This window comes from Crocuta crocuta, unplaced genomic scaffold (genome assembly GCF_008692635.1).
Source record: "Crocuta crocuta isolate KB4526 unplaced genomic scaffold, BGI_CrCroc_1.0 scaffold28, whole genome shotgun sequence".
NCBI lineage: Eukaryota > Metazoa > Chordata > Mammalia > Carnivora > Hyaenidae > Crocuta > Crocuta crocuta.
Window position 1 is genome coordinate 169705 of NW_027533256.1, and position 19934 is coordinate 189638.

A 19934-nucleotide genomic window follows, 5' to 3' on the forward strand; every position below is an offset into this window, starting at 1 on the left:
TGAGTGATCGCATGTGTACTTTAGCTAAAACTATTTCCAAGTGCAAGTCTAAAGATCTGTTTCTCTTCCAGCACATGATGAATTTGTTCATGCCAGGGCTGCTGATGGTTTGTGGCCGGCACTGTGTCACACAGATCTCAGGAGGTTTGAGTCAATAGGGTCCTATGTTGACACTGCATCATAATTTTCATTGTCCCTTTCTATTAGACTTAGCAATCACATATGAGGCAAGACTGAAATAAAAGAATAAATTCTGAACAGAGAAAAGGCACTATTTTATGAACTTATAAAATATGGAGGGAAAATGGCCCTGATTAGAACTTACATCTGTATTTATGTGTGTGTGTTGCTAGACATAATTATACATATATATATATATATACACACACACACTATAGTACTAGTACTGATAGTACTAGAACATAGCCACTTATAAAAACTCTGGGCCCATGTCATCCTGGTGTCCTTTTTTTTCTTCGGTCCAGGATCGAAACCAGGATGATCAGAAAATGAAGCTACGTGCATCGATTCCACTCTACCAAATAGAACAATTCAGTCTTGCCGAAAACATAGTCTTGGATGAATCCTTACTGGTCACTGTTTGCTTTACTTTCCTGACATTTTTTATGTCTTTTGTAAAGGAGTCCTTCTTCTCTGAAGATCTTTCTGTCTGCACAGTCTGACCTTACATCTCTTGAATTCAAAAGAAGACAACTGTTGGAACAGAATGTGACTTTGCAACAACCAATCCTCCATGATGGGCCACACCTCCAAGGAGAGGTGCCCCGAGCAAGCGGGCCCTGCTGTTAGAAGGCAGATTTTTAAAACTGTGTGAACACTTTTAATATATTACTACTCCTGTGGGAACTGGCTACTTTTCTTCCCACTTCAGAAAACACATAATGGGACTTTGTGTTTCAATTTAACGTCCCTTGAAAACGGAAATCTTTCCCCTTATGAGGAAAAAAAAAAAAAAGCCAGCAAGGAGGGAGACTAAAGGCAAGAGAGAAATGAATTAGGCAGTCTCCAAAGAGCACTGGCTCAACTGGGAAACTGCGACCAAAGCAAAGCTCCATAATAATATAATGACCTTTAATGAGTGTCTTGGGAAACAATACAGCCCTAGCATAAAAGACAAAGGGCAAAACCCATCAGGGCTCTGCTGACACTAATTCAAAATGATTTTCAGAACAACTAAAGAATGTAAGAGAAGTAATCTGATCCGCCCATCTGACCTCACTTTGATTCAAGGGCCCTTCTCCTGCCATTTCTAATTGCCAAACCCTCTACATTTCACATCTGCTCATATTTAATGAAAAGCCCACTCTCGCCACTGCTCTTTGAGTCCACCAGCTCTGTCAAACGGGCACCACCCAACCCCACCACCAGCAAGGCAAGCTCAGGGATTGCTGTTGGAGCTCTGCCAGTAGAGTTCTGCATAGAGATAGACATTTTTTAATTGGAGAAGAAGGGTTTATGTGGACGCATGAAGGGGCTCAAGTTGGAATGGATTTTTCTAACTTATTGTTAATGGTCAAAGGTGAGAGGACTCACACAGGGATGGATGAAATCTGCTTTTGTTTGATGGTGTGAGGACGGCGGGAAGACTGATGAAACAGAGGAGGCAACCCCTCCCATCCCTGAGCTGTCAGTACCAGTTACGGCTCCAACACACAGCCCACAGCTCCATGTTTTCCATGGTGGGGTTGATTTGGGAGGGTGGGAGGGACAGCAATCTCACACGCAGGATGTTTCTGAAAGGATGGGACAAGTTTTTCTTCTCCTGGCCTCCATCAATGCTTGGATTAAATTGCAGAACTGAGAAATCCCTCCAATTATGGTTTCTCCTGGATGAAATGAAATTACACACACTAGGTCTCATATGCCCCACACAGGGGAAACACATTTTTCCGGGATTGGTATGGGTGGCCAGTGCCAAGACACAACCACATACAGCCCGAATGGCTCCTTCCTTTTCTCCACTGACTCTCTAGCCAAGGTTTTAGAGCCTCGTGGTTATCTGAACACAGAAAAAGTTGTGCCTTAGGCAGACGCGTAACCCCGGTGGCTTGTGGTTACTTTCGCTGCCATCAGTCAAAGATGCGGCCAAACTGTGCCACCATAGCTCTCCCCTTTGCTCTTTGCTCCCCCCCCCCCCAGCTCCTGTCTTTGAACCCAGTGTCTTGCCACACATAGTAGACAAATTCCTTGTGTGGTTGTGACCAAGTTCACCTTGCAGTGTCATGGGAACTAACAAGAACTCTCACAAGAATAAAGGGGTAAAGGTTTACACTGTGGCATTTGTACAAAAGGAAACCTCCTTCCTAGGATTTTAGGCTAATATGGTTGGGACAGTCCAGAATCCCTTTTGATACAACTTCCATTAGGTATCACTTTTTAAAATGAATCCTGTTTCTTGGCACTGTTCTGGAAAAAACAGTGAATCATGAATGAGAAAGGATGATTCTCTGGTTCTAAATACAACCGTTCCAAATGCCTTCTAAAACAGTTCAATGCACAGATTGTGCCCCAGACCTGAACACCAGGTTCAAACACCAGCACCTGACATGGCATGCCCCTCCAGGGCATACAGTGAAGTCAGGGCTCCTTCAGCCCTGGGAGTCTCTATGGATCACTGTCCCACAAGCACACCATGCTGGGATCACCTTCGACAACCACACAGGTGAATCAGCAAGTTCTTCAGGGGAATAAATGCTCAAGAGGGAAGCACCCTTCCCTTTCCTTCACCCCCTCATTGCCAACATGAATTTATTCCTGCTGGTGAAAGTTTATTTCAACCAGTTCTGGGCACTGAGAAGGGGAGAGAACAGGTGGCAATATATGGTTACCAATAAATGTGTCGGGTGCTTTCAAGAGGAAGGGATGAGGCACAGAACAGAGAATTATCTTCTACGTCTCATGCTACCAAAAATGTGAAAATAAAGTGAGAGCCACACTTGAAGACATCCAAGTCCTCATGTGGAAATACAACATCTTCTGCCCTTAGGTGAGGATCCGTATCCCAGCATCTCAGTGTATAAGCTGGAGCTTCCAGTAACATCACTGTGAACCATGTCAGTGAAATACCTGCAAAGACCACGCTGAAGAGCAAGAAAGAGGGAGGCCTCAGAAACCTTGTGCATCTCAGCTCTGCCGGCTGCAAGACCTTGACTGGTTCTCTAACATCTCTGAACGTGTGAGTGACAAAGCCTGACCTCAAAGCCTGGTGCAAAGGACTCTGGGAAATCCTGGCGGTTCTTTGCTTACAGTTTGTGTTATTTGGAATCACAATAGCTACAGAAGACCTTATTTCAACAGAGGGTTCTACTTGGGGAAAAATAATGATCCTTTGAACTAGTCACCTTTATGAGAAGAGCCCTAGACTTCACCAGTCAATATATGTTTACAGATTTAGAATACTCTTTCCTAGAACATAGGATACAATCTGGCACTGGAGGAATGAGATACAGGTTAAAAAGACAAGGAGAGAGAGAGAGAGAGAGGAGGAAAGAAAGAGAGAGAGAGAAGGAGGGAGGGAGGAAGAGCAGAGGAGAGGAGAGGAGAGGAGAGGAGAGGAGAAGAGAAGAGAAGAGAAGAGAAGAGAAGAGAAGAGAAGAGAAAGGAAAAGAAAAGAAAAGAAAAGAAAAGAAAAGAAAAGAAAAGAAAAGAAAAGAAAAAAGAAAAGAAAGGAAAAGAAAAGAAAAAAGAAAGGAAAGGAAAAGAAAAGAAAAGAAAAGAAATCCACATTCAGCCTAGCCCTGTTGTATTTTGGAACTGATCTAAGCTCACTAAAAGCAACTGAATGATAAAGTTGGCTTCTTCTCTCTACTTATTTCCTCCCCTTCCTCCCTGCAAACCAATCCAGTGTAAAGCCTTTACCCAAATATGAAGCTATGCATTTCCACACATCTTTGTATTAATATGGTATTTGATTTGCTATCACATTAATTTCCATTTATATTTATTTAAAGGAGAGAGGGGAAGAATATCACTAGACTAGAATATCACAGTTCCGCACACCAGTACGGGAAGCACAATGAGTTAAAAGAACGGGAAGGGGGCCTTCCCCAGCACGTACACAGGGACACAGGCAGCGAGGACAACATACCAGTCACCACACACAAGGTCACACTGGGAAGAAAACATCAGCCCGACGGACTCACAGAACCACAGGGCACGACACAAGACGGGGATGATACCACAGATGGCACAGACACGGAACTCCGTGTGTCGGGGTTAAACTTACAGGCACGGAAACTGGTGGAGCAATCATTAACAGAGACAGAAGAAAGTGGGAAGGTTCTCTCAAGGGTGTCCATGTTACCACGCACACGGCCTGACATGCACGAGCAGTCACGCTCAGAACGTCCGCAATCAAAACAACATGCCCGTCTCATTCTCTTGTAGATGGACATCTTGGCTATAACCATGTGGTTGGATGGGAGGAGAGGAAAAGCGGTAGTTAATGGCAAGGTCACACACAGCAAGACAGCTAGACGGGAGCTAAAGGGATTTAACACAGGTCTTAGTTCACATTAACAGTCTTGACCCAGAAAAAAATGCAGAGTGACTGCTGGTAACAGTTTGGTTGTACATCAAAAAAAGCAGCGAAAATATAAATTGCCTTTATAGTTCCCCAAGGCTGTTGTGTATTATTTTTCTCCCCTAGGTAAAGCGGGTGACTACAGGAAAAGGGCATGGCTGATTACAATCGGGTTCTTGGATGAGCAGAAGAGCACGTTAGAGACAGCAAAAATGTAACAGACATTTCTCCCCTGGCGCAATTAATACAGGAGGTCAAAATATACACACAGCCAATCAATTAAGTGCTTATTTGGTACAATAAATGATTTTTGCGAGTTGCAAAATATCTAATATGTAGGCTTTCTAATTTCCATCCATTTCTGGGCATTAGGCAGAGCCTAGGACAAGCTTTCATCAAATTAGATGTGAAACGATTACATGTTAATATAGAATCTGAGGATGCCTCTGCTGAACTTCCCCAGAGTGAGTTTACATGATGCCTACAGGAATTTAAATTTACTCTTGACAGAACAAATATCCAAATCTGTCCATATAAGAAATGCAGCTACTCAAGGCTAACGCTGCATATTTGACATTAAAGGCAGTTCACAAATAAGAAATCACCAAAAGCATATGAGATGTTCATCTATTGGAATGCATTTAGCTACTCATGGGTGTATTTTCTGCTTAAAGCTGGGAGAATCTGAAAATCGCATCTGCTTTTCTCTCCCTACCCACCAAAAATTCAGAAGGCCATCGGGCTATTGGTTAATCATAATTTTTTTTCTTATACAAGTAATGTCGCCCAAATAGATTAGAGATTATGAAACATAAAGTAAGAGATGAGGTCCCATGTAAATTACCTTATTTAAATTTGCATGTAACATTGATACCTCTTCTAAACTAATATTGTAGGAGCTGAACTGCCTGGGGATCCAACTTGTGTGTTGACCTACAAAACTTGCTTGACATCACTGTAGTGGTTCTTAAAAACACTTCATCCCTATCCCTCAAGCCAATTTATATTTCAGAACAAGAAGCTTTTTTGTGCCTCATTTTGATGCTACAACAGGCAAACGTGTTTGCTTATCACTTAGCATGACCCAGCCTGCTTCTCTCACAGGATTGGGGAAGAACTTGTATTTATTCCACGCATCACAGCAAAATAGCAAGGCTGAACTCGAGAGGTGTTATTCCCCGTGCCCACAACTTCCATTTTAAAAGTCATTCTGTACCCCCCCTTTCTTTTTCTTTGTGGAGAATGGTTGCACTCTTACTTTAAAATATGGCTTGTGGTTTTGCCCTCTTTGAATGTTACAGTCACCAGGAAGAGGGGTTTAAATCTCTCAAATGGGTCAAGTCCTGTTCTAAGACCTTTATGACTTGCCATACAGTATATTTGTCAAGCAGGGGTAACGTTATGATTGTGAAGAACAGGCACTGGGGGAGATGAATGAGAGATTCATTCCTGTAAACTTGGCTCCCATTTTTAGTGACATGTTCTTTTAGCATCCTCTCTAGCCGGTCCTTCAGATCATCACCATGCAGCCCCAGCCCTCTTCAGTGCATGGCACATTATTCCTGAGCTGAGCTTTTACCAAAAAAAAAAAAAAAAAGTCCACTATAGCATTTGAATTGGAAGACTTTGGAAGACTTTAGAAGGCATGGCGTGAATGCCCAGACACCCCAGACAGTAGTAGCTGAAGTCAAGAAAGAGGAAGAAGTCTTCAGCGGAAGCCATAAAAATAGAGTTATTTTACATGCATCCAGATCTGTCGTACAACTTGTAGACTGCTCGCTTGTTTTTTGCTTAGTTCTTTCACTGGAAATATTGATTTGTGATTTACACAGAGGAGGGAAACAAAGATGATTTTTTTGTTTCACTGTAAATAAATTGTTTTGAAAAAAATTTAATCAAATGCTGTAGCAGAAGAGAAGCCCATCAAACTCTGAAACGCTATGCTTCTCATTAGCAACAGTCCCTGGTTTTCATTTCCATACTGCCATTTTGGGTCATACACAATAATAGAATCTGACACATTTGTAGGGAAAGAGAGTTCCTCTATATATACCCGTCTTTAAGGACAAGGGGAGGGAGAATGAGGCGAGATAACTTTTGAAATGATTCTGTCAGAGGTAAGCTCATCCTAATGGGTGATTTTTAGCCTTGTACTTGGTAAGGGCTTCAGGAGGAAACAGAACTTCAACCCAGTGCCTCTCAGGAACTGTTTGCAACTGTTATTGCTGGCTGTTCTGGAGACCATGCATTGTTCTAAAATTTCATATTGTTAGCATGCAGGAACAGGCTGAAACTGGTAATTGAAGCAGCAAAAAACCATTTGCTATAAGAAGATTAAATGTTAATTATAAGCAGTCACATTCCAAAGCAGCATATGCATAAAAAAGCAAACATGCTATTACTCATCATTCCTTCCCAGTCATCATTTTTACACTCATACCAAATACAAAATAGAAATCTCAAAAGACACACAAACACCACCACACAAAAAAAAGAAAAAAACCCCCAGCAAGAATGACCAATGAGAGGCTCAAAGACAAGACAGAAACAGTTAAAAACGATTGAGCCCCACATGTTGACAGACCTTTGTGAATTACAATGTCTCTCACTCTACTTCTGGAATAGTCCATTTTCATGGACGCCACCGTCCCTGAGATGTCTTCACCTATATACACTTCTGGGTCCACCTTCTTAAAAGGAAAGGCCCATCTGACCTCCCTTCCGGTGGAGTCATTCATCAGGCTTGAAGGGTGTGCATCCCAGCCAGGAAGAGCCTTCCGCTGTGCCATTAACCGAGTCATGAACCCGAACAAATGTTTAACTAAAAATGTTTGAGGATTTCTCTGCTTGGTGGTAGCTGTTTCAGAAGATGTGGACATTCTGTGTGTAAAATTATACTCTCAGGTTGTAAAACAAAATTATATCCAAATTAAGTCTTGGACCTCCTGATTTGGAAAACACTACCCCTGTCTCCTTCAACTTTCTCTGGCTTCCTAATCCCCCAGGTTTGTTTTAGTGAATCACAGATACTCAGAACCGCTGGTGTTTCATTTCCATTTCTCTATGATCATTTCCTTTTTCTAGAGCTGATGTAGGTTAGAAGGTTAATTTCAGATATCAGAATGTCACTTAAAACTCCCATGGTTAGGTTTCAAAGAGCAACTTTAAAAGTTTCGGTATTTATTTAAAACAGAAGTAAGTTTCTTAATCTACTCCCTGGACACATAAAGTGCCCTCTCACCTTTGGTGTTTGCTGGTTTTCTTTTTTACATAGTCACCCAAAGCTCTCTTCACAAATCCCAATCCTCAGAAAAGGGACTTTCCCCCAGGATTTCAATAATGCAAAGTAGATCTACGAGGACATCTAGTGGACCTTTGTGGAAGAGCAGCTACTCGACAGATCACCTAAACTAGCTGCCTTTCTCTGAAAGGGAGCAGAAAGGGGACCCTGAGTGCTTTCAAGAATTGAAATCTGTGCAGTGTTCTTCCAATTCGACGGTTCTTACAATTCACAGTGGATGTTTAGGGGGCAGCGGGGATGAGAGAATTCTAGGAGATGGTTCCAGAGCGGTTTAGAGTAGCAACTTGCAAACACACTGGCTTTGCAGCCATGGCTACCAGAGTGGGACCGCACCAGCACCAGTTGGCTGGGTCTCCTCAAAGCCCTGCCATAGCTTCCTGAGACGGGAAACAGACAAGAGTGTGTCTCTGGTAGGTGTGAATACTGTAGCTACTTGTCGTTCCGTCTTAGGGCTTTTGGAAGTTTATGCTCAATTAATCGGCCCCATAGGCCAACTTAACTCGGGGAAAGCAGAAATATAAGCCTCTGGGGACTCAGTTTTCTCTTTGGCCCACATCACAAGGTTCTTGTTCTTGGGCCAGTGCCACAGATTCAAAAAGGTTATGTGGTTGCCAAGAATTAGACCCTGGGTCTCACCTTCCTCCAAAGAACCCTGTCTTAGCAGTTTTACAATTTGAGGAAAACCTTTTATATGCTTTCCTTCACCACAATGAAGTGGATATTCATCCAATATTTCCATTATGACTTCCTACTGCTATTTGTAGAGATAAAATACAAGTATTTCCCTAATAGACATCATCAAAGCTATCTGTTTACGCTTAAGTGTTTAAAAATGGGAGATGGCTCAGAAATACACTTAGAGCACTTTTTCTATATTTTCAAAGGTCGTGATCATGAGAAAGGAAAACCTGTAGAGAAGTGGCTGCTGTAGACATGGCTCGGTTACTGCTCTGTCCTTGTGTCAAACTGACAATCAGCTGTTAAACTCAGGTTCTCTGCTGGCTAGCCCTTCTGAGCCAAAGCCTGGAATGAAGAGGGAGTTGGACTCCATCCTGTTCTCAGCACCATCTGCCTCCCGCATCAGCAACCAAATTGTCAGCCAGTTTCCAATTGCAGAATCTTAATTTCCAGGGTGGGTTGGAAGGGGCAGGAAAAGCAGCGCTGGACTGAGAGACTCAGGTGGAGTTTTCCAACTGCTGGAGGAAAAGTATTTTAGGTTCAAATGGAGCAAATTCAAGGGAAGACTAATGTCGAAGGAAAAAAATATCTGCCTTTCGCTTCACTGATACTTTTTAGATCGCAATCACAGGGCTACAATCAATCCAATGAAGGAAGGATTCATTCGAAGCCTGAACCCCAAAGCTGCCTCTTCATATGCTCAGCAGCAGTAAAGTGATAAGTAAAAGTATCCATGGAACAAAAAGTCCACCGAGGCATAGGGTTGAGACATTCATTTGGTGTGATACTGGGAATCAGAGAGTGCTCTTTCCAGTCCTGTAAATGAGGAATGATGTCTTCACTATGCAAAATTCCTCCTATTAGCTTCTGCAGGGAGAAGAAGGATCTTCCAGGTGGTTTTCCAAGGTCAGAAAGAGGGGAAAGAAAAAGCTAGTTAATGTCAGTAGCACTGAGTATATGGAATTAGTAGATCCTGCCCTCAACACCACACTGTTGTTGTGGAAGGCAGAGGAATTTGGCACTAGGGTCGTTGGTTGATTGACATCGTGTTGTCTGTCTGGTTCTGAAGGATTGCTAGGTACAGGAGGTGCCTCTGCAGGTATGCAAGTGCCACATGCCCTCAAGCCACCCTTCCAGGTGCTCTGCAGATGAAAGGGGCCACAGAGTCAATTTGGGAAGTGTTGTGTGATGAACTGAGGACGTCATTGATTTGTTTTGCTTGTACATTGAGCATTCTGGGCCCTCAAACTCTGAAGACTAGCCAGAACCAGATGACCCGCTTGCTTGGTGCAAAGGCAATGAGTGTTCTGAGTGCAGAGACATCTCCAAATTCCAAGACCATTGGATTCAATTGGTCTGCAGGCTGGGTCCTGTTTTCAGTAGAGTCTCATGAAGACGTGTAAAGACCCAGCGATGCTCACGGCTGGTGCCGCTGAATGCAGCATTGCTCTGAGTCACACACAGAAACACTGGCCCTAAAATTGCCACCTCTTGTGGGTGAGAGGGGTCCTATTCTGTGAGTAAGTTTAGAGGCTCAGAGACTTAACATTTACTTGTTCAGACTTCTACCTAGCTCCTTAATGAAATGGAACATTCTCCTTGAGCCATCTTCTCCATCTTAAATAAGTCAATGGATCTTCCAAGATGCCTGACTAACACCCACAGAAGAACCGTGTGTGTCCTGGTGGGTACTGATTTAAAGAGAAACTTTAAAGCAAGGGAACTTCATAGACTGTAGGAAATAATTACCACTAGGGAAATACTTGTCTCCAGTAAGGCGGTTTAAGATACTTAATCCCAAAGTTTGATGTCCAATGAAGTCCTGAGCAAGCACTTTCTCATATAGAGAGGTACATATATTATAATAAATACATCACTCTCTCTGTAAAATATCTCTGTGCTTATATATAAAAATGTTCATTTTTACATATAAAGTACTGGTACATTATCATATATATATCACAACACAGGAATATATATGTAGCATGTGTGTTTCCTTCAGGATAGGAATTCAAGCTCAATAGCAGAGACCAGGTGAAATTTATCAAAGGCAAGCATGACAATGACCCCCAATTGACGAGGCATCTACAGCTCTAGTGGTAGTTACCTCAGCCTACTCAGCGTCCCCTAAAGGTCCCGAGACAAGGCCTTCAAGAGAAACACTGTTGTCGAGGTCTTATTTTCAAATGGAAAAATAAGACAGCGCCAGAAGCTGGCAAGAGGCTGGGGGATGGGAAGATGAACAGAGGGTGGCTCCCTGCTCTCAGGGGTCTCCAGCTCCAGGCTACTCTGCAGACCGTGTTGGATGAGGGAGTTGGGGCATGATGTCACTGCTACATGCAACATAAATATCAAAAGAAAAAAAGAAACTGAAACTGTACAGAAAATAAAAGAAGTATCTCTTCTAGAGAAAGACAGGGGGAACTGGACTCCGGGCTACTGGGAACCCGTTTTACTCACAATATATCACTACCAGTGTGCAGTTAAAATAGAGTAGGGGCCGTATTCCAAGGCAGCAAAGAGGAAAAAAAATAAATCAAAAATACGTCAATGATTAGAAGTTCAAGAAAATTCCTTCAAACACATCAATTCAGACATGACTTGTCCCCTAGGAGTCCACCCTTTGGCAAACTTTTACAGGCTGGGGGAAAAAATGTAAATCATTAGACCAAGTTTGTTATACAGAAGAAGAAAATGGGTAAATAGTAGTTTCTGGGAGCTCGCTCCTTGGCCAGACAGCTGAATTTGACTCTCTTCCTTGATGGAATGCTATGAAGAAATGGAAAGAAATGCAAAAGTTAAACTATACTACCACAGGATTTCCAGATGGAATGCCCACACTCCAGATTGCTCCAGACAGTATGGCATGAAATGTTTAAGGTGAATGGGAAGGGTAGGGGTGGGGATGGGAGGGGAAGAGCCAGGTTGGGAGGGGAGGGTTCGGAAGCTGTGGATAAAGACCACTGATTGTCATCAGCTCTGCCCTCATGGAGATGTATCCTTCCAGGATGAATTATGAACACCTGGCCTGACAGGTTTGGACAAATGACTGGGCAGGTGATCTGCCCTCTCTGACTTGGGGTACCAGGCAATGTGCATTCAAAGGCACAGGAACCAACCCCACCCCACCCCCACCCCCGATGCATTATTCACAATCCTAGCTTCTTCTCTTGAAAAAGTTTATTTGCAACCAAAACATATTTTCCCCAATTTCCTGACTTGCCTGGTATGCATGGGGAGGTCCACGTTCAGTAAGTCACTTTACTCTGACCACTCCTTACACATACACATCTGCATCCTGCCCTCTGTAACACAGGCTGCTGTGGCCTTTTAATTAGGAAGAACAATATTTGGACAATTTTGACTGTTATCAAACATTAACCTCACAGCCAGGGACCTCTATGAGATGAGCCCAAGAGGGAAGGGGGTACGGAGCGACAGGGGCAAGACCCCTGTCACGATGGCTCAGCTCTGAGAGGCGGTACTTCTGCAGCAATCCATGCCATGCATGGTGAGAGATCAGACCCTTCACTAGCTGAGCCAGCTTTAAGGGGAATGAAGAGAATAAAATTATTTCAAACAGTTTGTGGCTCTCTCTGCAGGATGAAGTTTAAAGTCAGCTGCTGTGTCCTTGCCTGGAGCCAGGGTGGAAAAATAGCCTAGAGGCCAAATCCTCATTTCTAGGAACTTAAAGAAATTTTGCGGAGTTTTACTACAATGCCTACAAGGAACATTCCAGCATCAGAGCAGGGATCAGAGACACTTTCTCTCCATCAGTCTGCCTTCTACCCTTGCCTTCTTAGAGTCTATTCTCTATCCAGTCAGCATGGAAGTCATCTCATAGAAATTGATGATGTGTTCTTGCTCAAAATCTCCCAACGGCTGTATCTGTTATAGGACTAAAACCCAGGTTTCTTGTCATGGCCTCTGTCTTCCTCTCTGAACTCATCTCATTCGGCTCTCTCCCCAGCCCCACCAGCCCCACTGGCTTGCCTTCTTTCCTCCCTCCCTCCTTCCTTCCTTCCTTCCTTCCTTCCTGCCTGCCTGCCTGCCTGCCTGCCTGCCTGCCTTCCAACACTTTAAACTTATTCTTTGCCTCTTGACCTTTGCCCTTGCTCTTCTACCAACCTGGACAGGGTCTCAGCTTCAATGTTACCTCCCAAGGAAGGCTTTCAGGCTAAAGCAGCAGCCCTACAAGATTCCCCATATCCTCAAGCAGTCTCCTCTCTCTTCAAGCATTTGGCTCTACCTGAACTTATTTAATGGTTTCTATGATCCATTTACTAGTGTGAAGGGTTCAGAAGAACAGTGATGTTATCTTGTTCATCCCTACATCCCTGGCACCAAGCATGCACCTGGCGCAAAGAAAGTACTCAAAAGTACGTGGATGTCTAATCAATAAGTAACTTTCAGTGACACCCCATGGGACCAGGTTCTTTGGCAGATTATCTGGTCGTGGAGTATTGGCCTTGACACTCTCCTACATTCCCAACCCCCTCTACTACAAAAGTTTCCTTACAACGGAGTTAACCATTTTGTGTTTGTAGCTCCTGTTTACTTCCACCTTGGGATACTGTCTTCCTCTGATGGAAAAAAACCTGAAGGATGCCTGGTCAGCTGAGCTGTGTTTCTGTGTTCACAGCCAACCACGCCAACCATGCTGGGGTGCATGGCCTGGTAAGGAGGGGGCCTTTGGTGTCATGGAATCCAGGGGATTGGAAGTCAGGTGGGTTTGTTCTGGACCTTACACATCATTAGATGCTCTTCCTGTTAAATTGTCAGAATCAGAGAATTCTTAGACCTCTAGACCTTTGTCTGGGTCTCTTCTCTGAGACGTTAATAAATACTCATCTTAGTAAGGTGTCAGAGCTAAGGGGTACAAAGCCATGTGTGTTGGTAGAATCAGTGGAGAAAGCAAAACAGTGGGCCTCAGCTGCCCTCAAATTAGGAACCAGCCGCAGAGGATTTCTACAGAATCTGCTCTCGACCAAGAGTGTTCCCATGGGCATTTGCCTAAGAGCTCGGGTGTCTCTGTGCTCCAGCAGAATGATATTTATATCTTACTGGTTTACATTACTGTGTCCCCGTGAGGAGTGCAGTGAAAAAAGCCCTTGCTTTGGTTGGCGTATCCCAGGAATAGTGCTCTTCTATCTGGTTTCTGCTTGTGACAAAGTATTTTATGGGGCGATCTTTCATAACTATGCTTCTACTCAGCCAAGGTCATTGCCTTGCCCTTCTCTCTCGCAAATGTGATTAGGGCACTGAGTGCACAGCATAGACAGGCCTTTGTGTGATCCTGAGCCCTGGTCTATGGGTCAGTGTGACTCTTAGCAATCTCATCTTCCCACTAAACTTGGAGCCTTAGTTTCCTCTTTTTGTAAAATGGAATTAATAACAGCCCCTGCCAATTACCCAGGGTTATGGTGAGGATCAAAGGAAATAATTATCATAAATAAGGAGCTCTGAAAACATTAACTCACCATAGGAAGGAAGGCATCATTATTATTGTTTTCTTTATGGCCATGAACAATTTCTACTAGGCAATGCAACATGATTACTGCAAAAGGCATGGCCTTCTCGAGGCAAGTCTCCTTTAGGTACTGGTTTCTGGGGAGTTCATGACCCCAGTGTTCCTGATGTACCATATCTTTCTCAAGAAGTCACACTGACAAGCTGCTTTGGAAGATATTTGAGACAGGATATGCCAGAAGCTACTAAGACCAATCTAGTCTACCCCAAGGAGCAATGGTGTTTGAGGTTGGTTATTGGAGAAATGGCAAACAAAGCTGATTGGTCATGGTCAAATTCTCTTCCTGGGCTAGTTTGAGGGTACCACAAATGAAAACTTTGGACTTTGGTGTCGAACCTTGCAGCAGCTCCCATTTGGGAGACAGAGTCCTCAAACTCAGTTTCCCTTTAGTACCCACCTTTACACTTGGTGGTCCCCAAGTGTAAATCACTGGAAATCACTATGCAAAAAATACTCCCTCTTCCATGGTCTTAGCAGTCCTCATTCTCATATACCATACTGACTATGTTCAAGTGGACACAAGCACCTCAGCAACCCTTTAAGGTCCCGAGGTGGGGATTAGGTACTAGGTTCACTCAAAGGTGTTGATGGTGGTGATTTTTCATCCTTGCTCTAACAAAGCGAGGACAGGCATTTATTCCATGTCTCTTTAAGCTGATGGGCGAAACATAAACATGTCCAAGAAACCTCTTGATGTTTAGTGTTTCTTTAATAGGGAAAGGAGAAGGGAAACAAATTTGGGGAAAAGGAAAGAGGGAGGGAAGGGGGAAAGAAACACTACTTACGCCGTTTGCAGCCACATTTTTTTATTCTTTTGGGATCTGTGATGTCATCATGACAGGCCTTGCAGTAAAAAAATGCCCTGGAGAAAGAGAATGGAAAAACTGACACGTTTCATAATCCACCCGAATGAAATGAATACCACATTTCCTCCACTGTGGTGCCAAATTAATGAAACACGCCAGCACTAATTTCCTTTAATCTTTTGAAAGGTTTAGACATTTACAGACGGAAATGTTTGTTGCAAGACCTCTTATTTCAAACACAGGGCTCTGCAATTGGAGTTCGTGCTTCTTTTAATAAACTTTCCTTTGAAAAGGAATGGGGTGAATGGCTGCTGAGGTGATCCCCTGCATCTGCTTGCTCGTCCTTCAGTTTTGAGCACAGCCTTCAGGGCTGCTCATCAAAGCACATAGGCAATCAGCCCCAGGCACTTGGTGGGGAAGTGGCATCCATCTCCAAAACCCTCGCTGTCTGGTCAGATATTTATTGAAAGGGGTGCCAAGATAAAGTTCCACAGTCCAATAAAATCATTAGCCATGCCTCCCTGAAAGGACATTTCCTTTCAAAATGAGAGAGGTTAAGGAGGAAGGTGGAGGGGGAAATATAAAAGTGATGGGTCAAGGGGGTCCTCTGTCAAATTTCTTCTGGTATTTCATAGTCCATATTTGCTCCCAAGCTGAAAGGACCAACTCATACTCTCCAGCCCCAAGAACACATTAATAAATGGAGGTTTGCTTCTCACGGTGAAGCATAGCTCAGCTGAGCACTGGAATGGGGTGGGCAGAAGGCACTATAGGGTTGGGTACCCTGAGGAAGCAATCAACAAGAAAACCCCCTCATCTCACTTACGTGTCAACTTGTGATAACAAAGCACATTGGTTGTGTCAAAACAAGAGACAAACCAAGATCATTCAAGTATAGAATGCATAGGACCTAGAAGAACAGCACTGGAGGCCTGCATCTTTTCAGGATGGGAGGGATTACTGGGATAAAATTCACTGGAACAGCCTAACAAGCTTCCAGATATGGGAGCTAACAAAGTCCCTGGCTTCACCACTCCCAACATGAAATTGAACGGCAGGGATAAACATGGTCTTCCCTTGGCCAAGACTATAAAGGAAGAAACACAATTCTTGGCCATTCAATTCCCAGGTTCCTTTTGATGTTTTTCACAGGACTTGCACGTGTGATTGACACTGTTTGGAAACCAATGTAAGACTTTGGGATCTGGAAGAGATCTCGGAGGTCCCCAAGACTCAATGTCCTCATCTGTAAATTGAGGAGGTTGTCACAACCTGTCCAAAGGCATTCTGTGTTGGGCTTGGCAAACTTCTAAATCCAAGCCCAATGCTCTTTCCACCCCAGCAGCTCATTCACTACTTCTTTAAATGCCAATTTTCATCCATATTGCAAAAAAAGGAAGAAAGAAAAAGGCAGCTGATTGTTTGGCCTGCAAGTGGCAATGCAGCTAAGAAGCCAATCAATGGTGACCTGCCTTGAAAGGGGAAAGACAGGAAAGGAAGAAGCCATTTTGTTTCCACTTCCTTTGGCCATTTTATTCTCCCATCTGATGCTCCTACTCATAATAATAATAACAATAATAACAGACATTTGTAGGGAGAGACTATAGGCCAAGCACTATTCTAAGCATAAGTATCAATGAAATGGATCCTTAAACAATCCTTTGAAGGAGTCTTGATTATTATCCGTTTTACAGATAAGGAAACTGAAGCACAGGGAGGTTATGTGACCTCCCCAAGGACACACAGAGCCAGGATTCAAGTCCACACAGTCTAGTCCCAATGTCCACAGTCTTAAACACATCTCTACTGCTGAGGTGATGAAACCATGCTGAGTCTGAGTGGACTGTTGAGAAGATAAAGTAGATTACTTCATGAATTAAAGCTGGATTTGGGAAGTGGCCCAACAGGGGCCATACAGGTAAAGCTAATGACTGAGATGGGGCCAGGGTGGGGGGGAGGGTTGGTCTCTGGTCTGTGACCTGGAGACACATCCCCCAACCAGATGGAGCACCATATCTAAGCTCCAGCTGAGTTTTGCCAAGTGGCACTTCTTTGAGAGCACCATTGTCTTCTCTACCCACATCTGCCTCTCTCACACTCACTTGGCAAAGCACCCACCCTACTGCACATCTGCACCTGAGCAGCTGAACCGAGAAAAGGAAACACAACTGTACTATCACTTCAAACCCATGGCCACAGATGCCAGGGGCTCTTCACACCCCTCAGGACCTACTGCATATCCCCTCCTTCCACCTCAATCCTCTCTGCTCTCCTCCCCACTTCCTCTCCTGCTCACTCCACCCCTTCCCCAAGCAGCCCCCCGCTGGTGACCTTGACACACACATCATCAAGAAGACCGGATCCACACCCTGCAAGGCTGGTCTTTAGGGTCTCCTTGTCCTCTGATTTCCTGTTGTGTTCAGCCAATGGGAGGAGCCAGCTGGAGACTGGAGGGTGGGAAGAAAGAAATTCCTCCCTGGAGGGTCATGAAGTGGTGGTAGCCACATCTCTGTATTACAGAGGACTCAGCCCCTGCCAAGTGGCCTTTCCTATAGCCTCTCTCTCCAGGTTCTGATAACTCTCCTTCCCCTTGATTCTGCAGATCTAGGGCTGAGAGTGGCTCCTTTCTGTTGCTAGCTCTGGGGTGTTTTTCCATCCCTTATTGGTTCTCCTTAACTTTCTGCCCACAACTTTATATTGTCCCTTCATAAAATTCTTCTCCCTTTCTCCATTTAGGTGTGGCCAGGACCCTCCCTGATATAGCACCCAAAATGACATCTCCAGCCCTCATCTTTCCCCCAAACTCCAGAATCAAGATTCCAATTGCTTTTATGATATCTCCTACTAACATAGCTAAATAGAATTCTTAATTTCCTACATCTCAAACTTGCTTCTCTTCCAGCTAAATCCAGTCTCAGTAAGGTGGGAAGCCAGCACCCACCCAATTGCATAGGCTCCAAATCCAGGGTCCATTCTTGATTCCTCGTTTTTTCCCCCTCACTTCTTATATGCAGTTGACCAGTGGGTCCTATAGACTCTCTAAAGTATATTCTGAATTGGTCTCCCTTTTCTGCACCTCTGCTCACCAGCTTTACCCAAGCTTATCTTCACCTACACTATGCAATATGCCTGTCTGTGGGCCCCCCTCTACTGTTGTCCTACATCCCATTCTCTATAATGGAGAGGAAAGACCTTTCAATAATGTAAATCAGACTACTTCACCCCCAGCCTAAAGCCATCAATGACTCCATTTTATAACAACCTGACCCCTACATATCAAGGAGCCAGCTGCCTTTTTCTCTTACCTCATCTCCCCATACTACTCCTTCAGCATCCTACACACAACAAAACTGTCCCTACCTTGTCTCCTCTCCTCTCCTAATCTTTGTTATGATGCACTCTTTCCCATCACCTCCATCTCTGCTCAAATGTCACTCCTTCTGAGCAGCCTTCACTTGCACACAATCTAAATCAGTGACCTGGTTGCATTAATTCTTTGATTAATGTATCATGAATAAACAAAACTATATATATATCTCCTCCCTAGAATATAAGCCCACTAGAGCAAGGACTTCATTGTTCGCCACTGCTTCTCTGCTACCTGGTACAGACTGTTCTAGAAAGTGAGTAACCTATAGACCTTTGATGCATGAATGAGGATGAGAGTGCTGCCTAGTAATGCCAGATCTGCAAGTTTTTCAGAGGAAACCAGGAATAAGGATTTTTAAATAAACGATGATGGTGTTTTCCTCTTGGCAAGTAATTCATTTGTTAAAACTGTGAATCAGTTAAAACTGTGAATCAGCCTGTCGGCAAGCCAAACCAAGTCAACGAGGCACCATTTTCTGACATCAAAGACTGTGTGCCAACGTCATTTAAAAAGGAAACTACTTAGTGGCAAGGAGTAGTGGAGAAGGGACAAAATGCCCATCCCAAAGTGGCCTAAGGCTGGAATGGATGGTTTCACTGCTCTGTTCCTAAAACATTGCATCTGAAAGTTTCTGTGAGCTAAAAATCCATTAACTTCTTTTGTGTTTTTTTTTTTTTTTGTAGGAGAGGGTGCACACTCAATACTGGATCATCATAATCAACCTTTCCATTTTTACAAAACTTGTTTAGTTTCATTCAAATCTCCAAGGCCCTTTCTGTGGTTTTCTGCCGTCTTCATCTGTTTGAAATCCCCTAACTGACAGCATTTGCTCCGACACATCACACACCACGGAAAATTACAGGCTGCTGTTGTTGCTGATTGTGTCAGCATGTATTTGTGAATACCATAAAACACTGAAATGAGACATATTGCACTCCCTAATACAGGAGGTAATTTGTTTTTTGGACTGCCTGGTATTTGTGACATTCATTAGCGAGAGATGCAATAGGAAATAGAATTACACAAATGGGAGCTTCATGTTATATTTGCTATCTAGGAGGTACACGTGATCTATGGTGCCACTGTGCTCCCCAGCACCCCCACCCCATACATGGTGTTGCTTGTGTGTCTCACCATCTGAATGTGAGCAGAGCCTTCTCTTCCAGGGGCATCTGGGTGGGGGCACCTCAGTCTTGTTCACCACCTCCCTCTCCTCTCTCAGGTGAACCCAGTTCTCAAGATACTCCCAAAGAGCAGTCAGGATCCATGAACTGGATGAGAAGGTTTTCCTGTCCCCATCTATATAATGGCAATTCATTCCCAATTTGTAGAAGTAAATTTAAGCCATTAGATAGCTCAGTTTAAAGAATTTTTGTCTTTGGGGTTTTTTTTTGTTTTTTTTTTGTTTTGTTTTGCTTATCCATCCCTTTTCCCCCCTAAAATCTTTCATAAATAGTATGGCTAGTTTGTAGGAGTGGGTGAAGAGGCAGAAAGTAATCAACACCAGTTATCAAGTATAGTTCTGTGCTCGGCATGCCAGGCTCACATCATGGCAAATAAGAATGTAAGCTCTGGCACTGAACTTCCTGGTTTTAAATCCTGGCTTTGCTGCCTACTAGCAGTAGCGGTTTGGGTACTAGTTAACCAGTCTGCACCCCAGTTTCCTCATGTGTAAAATGGAAATAGTAATGCTACCTATCTCATAA

At 43.7% G+C, this 19934-nt stretch overlaps 1 protein-coding gene across 4 annotated transcripts in view; it reads right to left on the reverse strand.

Annotated features, from left to right (window-relative positions):
* Positions 1-19934, reverse strand: part of KCNMA1 (potassium calcium-activated channel subfamily M alpha 1) — a 738944-nt gene that overhangs the window by 120281 nt on the left and 598729 nt on the right. For all 4 annotated transcript variants that reach the window (XM_077746494.1, XM_077746498.1, XM_077746497.1 and 1 more), the window contains exon 18: positions 14838-14914. In XM_077746494.1, coding sequence (XP_077602620.1) covers positions 14838-14914 — 77 coding nt within the window. The remainder of the gene's footprint in view (positions 1-14837; positions 14915-19934) is intronic.